The following is a 9033-nucleotide window of genomic DNA, read 5'->3' as shown; positions in this document are numbered from 1 at the left end:
CAGAGCATTGAATCTTCTAATACTAGGTTTTGGTTGTATGTTTTCCCCTTTCCTCCTTTTCCACTCCTTCTGGGTTACTTTATAAAATCTACTTTGTTCTTTTAGATATACCTCATCTTTCTGTTAATACTGGAAATTAGTCTTTGTCTTTTTGTACAGTTGTGGCATTTCTTCTCTCAGGGACAGGTTTTTCTATGTTACACTGCCTTGGCAAATCTGAGCAATAAACTTCTCCCAAAAAAGGTTTTTCTTGCCTTCATTTCAGTTAAATAAGGTGTACTTTTTAGTGGTTTCCATAACTAACAGCAATAGTAAATCGACACAAACTTCTGAATTCAAAGAAGACTGAAGCATTTTGACTGGATCATTCCACTGAAACAAGCTTTTGGAGTCCATCATGGCTGCATGCTTCAACAGACTGCGCCACCTTGCTGTCTTCTGTGCACGTGTTTGCATACTACCCTTGTTGGATTTAAGCCTACATGTAGGTCATTTGCATTTTATGCTTTAAGTTAATTATTAACTTTGATCTGGCTTGCATGAAAGAAACTTTTGTAAAGCTATTCACAAAGAAGCTGTGTCACTGCTGAGGGTTTTCCAATTATGGTGAGTTTTTCACCTGACTGCAAACTTATGCAAAACAGCTCAGATCGAGGTCCATGCAGATGATGTTCTTTACCAGTGTTTAAAAAAGGTGTGGTATTATAATTCAGTATGGGGGAGGACGGGGCTTCTTAGTCTGAGAAATCCCAAACACAGTCCCGATCTCTGACTGAATGAAAACACAAGCAGTGTACTTCTGAATCTTTTCCAAGTTCAGCGAGTAGAACAAAATACAGATTGGATTCTGCCAATTGTTCCTGTGCTTTGGATCGTCCTAAAACTGAACCCTGTGACTCTTCAAGGAAATGATTTCTATACTCACATGAAGCAACTTTGCTGTAGAACTGTGGTGCATTGTGATCTTTTACAGTGGTGATGAAAGCACTCTTCAGCGTAAGAATTAAAGTCTGACTGTATGCTGGCATCCAGACAGGTGCTAGACACAGGTGCTCTCCAGCAGCCTTAAATTCCTTGAAGGTTGCTGATTCCATCCCCTCAACCTCCGCCATTCAGCCTACATCTTACCGACACTCCCTGTCCAAGGACAGCTACTTGTGTGTGTGTTGATGTTTACCCTTTATTACTGGAGAGGAATTCATTCCAGTCAAGACGGAAGGCTAAGTATACCCTGACTCTGACAGAAAATATCTCCAGTAGAACCATAAGTCAATGACTTCACCGAGATATGAAAAACAGCTATGACACGTTCTTGACTGTGTAAAAGGACAATGTCAAGTCTGTTGCACTTAAAAATGACTTTTAATATTATACCTGTATATATAACTTCCAACAAATCAAACTGCTCAAAACAGCTGGACATAGATGTGTTCTGTGGACTAATATTAGAGGAGATACTATACTTATTTATGTACGTTATATATTTGCTTCAGATCTACTGTCAGAATCTAAAAGTAACACACAAAAGGTGAGGCAATATTTAACAGTTTTATTGCATTTTATACATAATAGTATTATCAAGCAGTAATATATTGTCTATTCACATAGGTATTTTACAAATGAATTACATGGTGGTATAAGACATTGATCTCTACACTTCTACTAAAACAGGCCAATTTTAATACAGCCAATACCATTTCATGTAATTCCTTATGGTAATGGTTAATCTCTTATATTTTTAGGTTTTTCATTTCCCCTTCAGTTTTTTTTTTGTAACATCTTGCTCTGTAGCATTATGCATCAAACATCTTCTTCCTGCCTTCCATTCCAGACATGGCCTCCACGTTCTTACGCCAGTCACCCACCTCCATGTTCAGCTCCTAAAGTATCAAATTATCATTAGGATTTTGCATTGTCACGTTTTTTTATAGCTTAAATTGACTGAATGCTTTTTATTTGTATGGGTGAAACAACATACCTTCTCTTGTTTGATGTCCTCTTTCTTTACAGACTTGAGGTTGGCCCTCAGGTCCATGGAGGAGGCCTTACTCTTGGATCCAAACAAAGCTTCCATCATCTCATCTGCTGATACTCTCACCTTTCTCAGTGCCGGTTTCTTAAACTTCCCTCCAAGGTCCTGCACCTTTAGCTTCAACTCATTGATCTAGAGGTGGTGAAAGGTTTTTCTGGTGACTTTTTGTTTGCGAAAAAGAAAAAAACTTTTAAATGTGTTTAAGTCAAATCTGTTGGTTCATACGTCTCTGTAGTTCTTGAAGACTTTGGCCTCAAAGTCGTACCGCTCCTCATCCACCACATCAATCTTTTCATGCATCTGCTTGCAGAGTACCTACAGAAACCTCCCACAAATGTCAACATTATGTTGAAACACATGATCAGTCTGTCCTGTATGATTACTGTCTCTCACCTGCAGGTCCTCCAAGGTTAAACCACTGAGCTGCAGCGGTGGAAGCTTCTCTCCCAGGTGACGAACCTTGTCTTCTTCAATAGCCACCTTCTCTGCCTCCAGCTCTTCTGTTGCACGAGCCAGCAGAAGGATCTGGACAAGTCAAAGGTGTTGAGAAGTATCTGAGGTTGTTATTCAGGGTTTAAAATGCTCCTGTCGATTATTCCCTTCCAATGTTATGCATTATTCATGAGATAGCATAAAAAGTCAAACATATTTTTATGAAGTTTTTACCTTCAGTGATAGCTTGCGTGAGGCTGAAATCTTGCATTTGGGCTAAAAATAACACAAAATGTGACACATTACACCTGACTTTAAAGACCATATTCTTCAGTCTTAGTGTGAAACTTGATTCCTCACTGTAAAAACACTGCAGCAGCTTACAAAGTCCAGTATTTATAGACACATGACTTTTTTTTTTTTTTTTTTACCAATTTAAATACACGCAATATTGTTGAAATACCATCAAAAAATGTCCCATGAACTGGAAATGCCAGAAGTTACTGAATGTATCGTGCATATGACTCTGAATCAAACAACATCATACAGATATTAAATCTTATTTGCCACAATACCTGGTAAAATCTGAATGAAAACTAAACTGCAATATATTCTTAACAAACAAATGGCTAAATTTATTCTGTGAAAGATTTTGATATTGGATTTTATATGAGAAAGTCCATATGTTATCGCAATAATTGTCGTTTATTGTGCTGATCCTTGTGAAGAGTAAAATTTCAAAGGAAAGGGTTATAATGAGAAAATATGATGCAAGGTTGAGAACACAATCACTCATCCAACATAATTTCAAATAATATTGACATTAAAATAATTTGTTTTGTTAGTGGAGTAAAAAGGCACAATCATGCAAACGGGGAAACACATTACCACTTGACAGATTACCACAATAAGACTGTTATTCATCAACAGACTGTCAGTTGAGATATCACTACCTTGGCATCTGCCTTGGGGGGCATTGGTGATGGTTTGTACTAAGGAGAAAGAAATATTAAACTATAGTAATAATAGTTTTGTCCATTTTTTAGGTTAGAAAGCGTCATGAGACATGCAGGCAGTAACTTACATCACTGTGACGGCCATGTGGAATTTGTTGGAGCAGAGAAATCAGAGATAAACATAAATAAATAAAAGATGCTGTTAATATTCTGAGATGAAATACTCCATAGGTGAGTAAATCATTTTTATGTTTCATGAAGACTGAACTTACTCATCAGACATTGTTGCACCGCAGAGAAAAAAAACTGTTTTAAAAAATTTGAATTAGTCCAATGATTAACAAAAAAAAAAATAGAGAGACTACAGAGTTAAAACCAATCACTTTGCAACAGTGATGCATCAGACTGGCTTTTAACTGCAGCTGGCTTTTATATTTCAACCTTGTAGACCAAAGATCATCTATTGAGAGATGAATCACTACACTGGATCTTCTGGGAAGTATTTTGTTTTGTTTTGTTTTAAAAATGAAAGATGACCTCTTTGAGGTCAGACAGATTCTCATTTTTTTGATCTCTTAGGTCCTTACTATATATTTCAAAAATAATGAAGATAATGCTATGTTTCTACAATGATTTTTTTGGTACCTTAAAATAAGAACATAGTGAGATGTCTCCTTTTTTTCCAGCTACTCTAACACCCGTTCTCGTAAGACCACCTCCTAGTCAGAAATTATTGATCTGTCACCAGGACTACCAGAAAGACTTGTTACCTCAAATACTCTTCACTGTCTTTTTTATTTTTATTATTATGACATCAGCTGGAAAGGAAAAGGTTCCACCAAAAACCAAAAGGATCCCAGTCTGCAACTAAAATTAAGTATATGGCCTGCTGTCCTTCCATCCCACCTTTAAGTCATCTGATGTAATTACAAAACAAACAAAAAAACACTGATGAAATATTATTCCTCATATTGTAGGTGTGCATGCTACAGAATTAGGAATTTGTGGCCATACTTGTACTGTTCAGGGTAAACAAACATGATCCCCAAGAATTATTAAATATACATTTATGTGCACACTGTGTGTGTCAGCGAACAACCACAAACATGATTGGTGTTTCTGTTTCTGCTGCTCGACAGCAGATGTCATGTTTCCATACTCAATAACCTTCCTAGTGCTATGTCTGACATCCACACGATGTGGTGCACCCACCCATCCTATATTAAACATGTGGTCGGATTAACCTGTAACAGGCCCACAGTGCAAAAAAAAAAAAAAGAACAGTACAGAGCACTCAGTACTCTTATTCTCAAAATGCTGCTGGGAAATTAGCTCTTTTTTTAAAGCAACATTTTGCTAAAGTGAGTGTCTGGATCTCCTGGCTCCAGCTGCTGCCACCAGTTTGCTTATTTGGCATGCAAACATTTGTTTAACTGATGTGTTTGCTCAGTATATCATTGTCCCATTAGCTGTATATGTTGAACATAACTTGTAAAAGAATTCTATCTTTTTGACAACATGTATTACCATTCAAATCATCCATAAATAAAATATGGATAACAATACAATTATATATTAAATGTGAAATTTAAGCCAGCAAGAGACAAGAAGTGATTGTGACAGCTCTTTCATGAATGCCTCAGTTTTCTTTGTCAGCCTCCAACATTCATTTATTCTTTATACCTGCATTATATTTTTCAGGGTCATAGACAGGTTGGAGTCCCAGCATGCATTGTGAGGATGTTGGCCTGCAGCACACACAAACACATTAAACCCCATTACAATCAGAGCTGGTACTTGAAATAAGTATCATGGTTGTATCACACATAGTGCCATCTAATGCAAGGCTGCAAGCTAGTGATGGTCATAAAAGCTAATAAACGATTTCCTTGCCAAAATACAAGGAAACAAAGGAACATGGTGGTACCAAGGCCATTAATGTCACTTGGATTTCTGTTGATATCAGCTGTTCAACATATACTCAGATTTCCTGTGTCCTATTAGTTTAGTCCTGTTAAACCATGTGTGACTTTGTGAGCTCCACAGAAATAAATGATGTGTTTGGCAACATCATCAAACTCAATGTAGACTGGCCAGATTAAATTTAATGATGTTGCCAAGCAACAGGAGCTCCACCCAAAGGCACCCAAAAACCAGGCTAAGGACCCCAGAAAGACCATAGAGAAAGCATACAATCTACCATTAAATACAGCTCTAAACGGCAACCTCTAAACAGGCAGAATGTGCTGCAGTTGTGTTTTGTGTTCTTTAAGAGAAGCAGACACGTACAGAAATGTGCTAGATTGTAGTTCAGAGCCTTGCAGAGACCTTTGGAGGGGCAGGTGCTCAAAGTTAAAAGGGGGCACATGGAGCACAAATTTCAAACACCACACAGAAACATGCCTTACAATATAACTGGCTGAATTGTAGCAACCATATTCACTGAGGATGTAACATGGAAACAGTGGTGCAAAGGTTAAGTCCCTGGATTGCTGATCAGAAGGTCAGTGGTTCAAACCCTGATGTGGCTGTCACTGTTTTTAAATTTCATACCTTTTCAAGACGTATTCTGTATAGCCAAGGATTTGCTCCATGGCGCTGATTCATAATCTGCCCTTTATTATTTATAGTGCTAATAATAAACTAAATGATACAGAAATCATGTATTTAAATATATTTGTGATTTTATTCAGTTCCACTATCCATTTTGCACAAGACAGTAAAGGTATAAAAGTTATATATTTTATATTTATGCATATGATATTTAATATGTCTATACAGAAGAAAATTATAAACAAGTACTGATATCTTTAAATAAGAGGTTGAGAAAATCACAATTCAAATTCTTCTAATTATTATTGTCATTGTATTTATACTGCAATAGTCCAAAATTATGTGAGCATGCATGTAGGCTACATAGTTTTAGTGAAATAACACAACCTATGCCTCATTGCCTCTAGAAACACAGGAAACACACTGCAACTCACTGACAGTAAAATAATACATCTCTCTGATGCACTTTGCTCATGACAACAGAAACATACAGACACAAAAAGAAGCCTGCATACTTTATCCTCTCAGCAGCTGTGTGGTTAACTAGAGGTGAATGTAGAGTCACACACAGGATGCTCACTTCACTTCGTCAGTCATCTTGCAAAAATACACCGTACACAAATGACTACCGCTGCCGGACCATCAGTTGAAGTCCTCCCTCAGCTCTCCGGTTTCTAGACTAGCGGCGCTAGCGCTGAGCTACAGGGAACATCTGGACACCTCAGGGCAGTGAGGGATGTCTACATGGATCACGTGACCGACCGAGGGTAGATCTGAATTATTATTAATTTTATTTTTTTTAATTTATTTATTATTTTGGGCCTCGAATACTTTTACACACACACACACACACACACACACACACACACACACACACACACACACACACACACACACACACACTTACAAATAAAAAAAACTAAATTAAATAAAATTGAAAAAACAACTTTGACAAAAGGGCACTTTGGGCATCAAGGAGCAAAGGGGCAGGTGGTTCAGCCCCCTCAAAGAAACAAGGACAAATATTTCCCCCATTTCTAACAGGATATATACAGATTTATGTTTTATTACCTCAAAAGCATGTTGTGCTGTCTGTCCTGTCATCACTTTTCAGACAGACAAAAATATATAGTCTTTATGTGCATCCCTGTGGGACTAAATCACATGCAGGTCAAACAGTGTGTGTATTTGTAATTTAGCTAAATGCGATAATTATGTTGCAGAGAGTGAGAGTGAAATCATTTCTTTAGCGCAAGTGATCTTGGATAAGATATTTAATGACCGATCAAACTGTGTTCATGACAACCACAGATCACCACAGATTTTTCACGTAAATGAAAGAAGCATGTCTTTGTGCAAAAAATAATCAATCATTGAATCATTCAATTCAATGTTCAATTTTCATCTCTTACCCAACTTTATCTTTTTTTAACTCCATGCCAAATAACATCCTTTAGAGGTTGCAAATTTCTGACCTTGCTGGCGTCAGCCTCCTCTGACATAAATCATTTCTGTAAGAGTGATGATATATTTTGTGGGCCTTTGTGAACAAAGTGCATTGTGTTTTAATTTTAGAGTCAGGCTCAGTTTTGTTCTCAACTGCACAAGATTTAAGACTGCATCTATTTTTGGATCAGCTCCTCCCTTGTTGTCTCTCTATTCTTGTGTAATGCTGTGAAATATTGTAATGAACAAGGTGCTGGTAGTGTTGAGAGGATTTCAGCTGGTTAAGGAAACATGCAAGCCCACAAACAGGTTTAGGTAAGAAGAGTCCAGCAGATAAACACATATTGATGGTCACACATGTGTAACCTAATCTGTCTTCCCAGTACCACTGAGTTCGTAGATAGTGTACATACTGACCAAAAATACCAACGTATCCCACTGAGGTGACAAGCTGTGACTTCTGTGATTTAATTCAGCCAAATCCACTTGGCACGAGGGTCAGTACTGTCATAAAAAGCAGGCCTCCGTGAGCACCTGCTAGAAAAATCCAGAAATAGTACATCCGCTGTAAAGTAGAATGACTATAAACTAAACAAGTAAATTGGTTTCGGTTTTGTTTTGGGGAATAATTGAAAAGTCATACACATAATATACATATGCTAGCAACACAAACACATATTGTCACTCATACAAAGACAAAGGCTCTCAGTCAAGGACTCAGTATACTATATTAGAAAGGGCAAAGATGTCTTCATTTTCTAAGAAGCTGAAGTCTTTTAACACCTGCAAGCCTCTTTTTTGCACTGTCTATCCGACTGTAGTGGCCAGTGCCATGTTCTTTGGTGTGGCGTGCCAGGTAGATGGTGCTTACACAACAGAAAAGAGCATGATTAATAAACTGATCAGGAAGGCCAGCTCCGTCATTAGGACTAAAATCAACACTATCCAGAAATGGTAAGAGGTAAGAGATGCTCTCACAACTGAGGTCAGCCATTAGAAATCCCGCTTACACCGCTTGCATAATATACGGATCCAAATGTTTATTTCTAAACTGCATATATCTTGAGACTGTTCCATATGTTTAAAAATTTATTTTTTCTATTTTATACATATATTGTTATATTGACATTTTAGATATACAAGTACTTTTGCACACTGGATATATGCAAGTCTTTCTGCACACTGGATGTTTTTTTACGTGATAGATTTTCTACATTTTACCTATCGCACATTACAAATATTTGTGTTACCTCACTTTAAGCCTTCAGTAAGTCTTAGTTACTTCCATGAATCGTTTTTGTGTCTGTATGTTCAGTGGTAGATGTTGGTTCTGTGATTTCCTGCAAAGGATGAATAAAGCATCAGTCTAATGGCTGGGCACTGTTGTTTTATAACAAACCTTATTCAAACTTGAGTAAATAGAGAATTAGCTGGGGACTGTTTCCAGGAGACTATTTTATGTGAGATCAGCTGAAATTAAACTGCATTGCCTATAACCATAATCAAGGAATGTGTCATTCAACATGGGGTTTGAGTACGACTTTGCACAGACAGAACTTAGCAGAATCACATCTGTTTTTTGGTCTTTTTTGTGGAATTTATTGACAGTAAAAC

General features: G+C 37.3%; 1 protein-coding gene across 1 annotated transcript; it reads right to left on the bottom strand.

The window, feature by feature from the left end:
- Positions 1–1529: 1529 nt before the first annotated feature.
- Positions 1530–3835, bottom strand: tnni1c (troponin I, skeletal, slow c). Its single transcript, XM_055007587.1, has 7 exons — positions 3689–3835; positions 3418–3456; positions 2699–2740; positions 2426–2557; positions 2258–2347; positions 1979–2164; positions 1530–1880 (listed from the first exon to the last, which is right to left on the bottom strand). The coding sequence occupies exons 2-7, from the start codon at positions 3439–3441 to the stop codon at positions 1794–1796; spliced, it is 561 nt and encodes a 186-aa protein (XP_054863562.1). The 5' UTR covers positions 3442–3456; positions 3689–3835; the 3' UTR covers positions 1530–1793.
- Between the last annotated feature and the right edge of the window lie 5198 nt (positions 3836–9033).

Source organism: Amphiprion ocellaris, chromosome 3 (genome assembly GCF_022539595.1).
Source record: "Amphiprion ocellaris isolate individual 3 ecotype Okinawa chromosome 3, ASM2253959v1, whole genome shotgun sequence".
NCBI lineage: Eukaryota > Metazoa > Chordata > Actinopteri > Pomacentridae > Amphiprion > Amphiprion ocellaris.
This window is presented reverse-complemented; position numbering and strand designations above follow the sequence as displayed.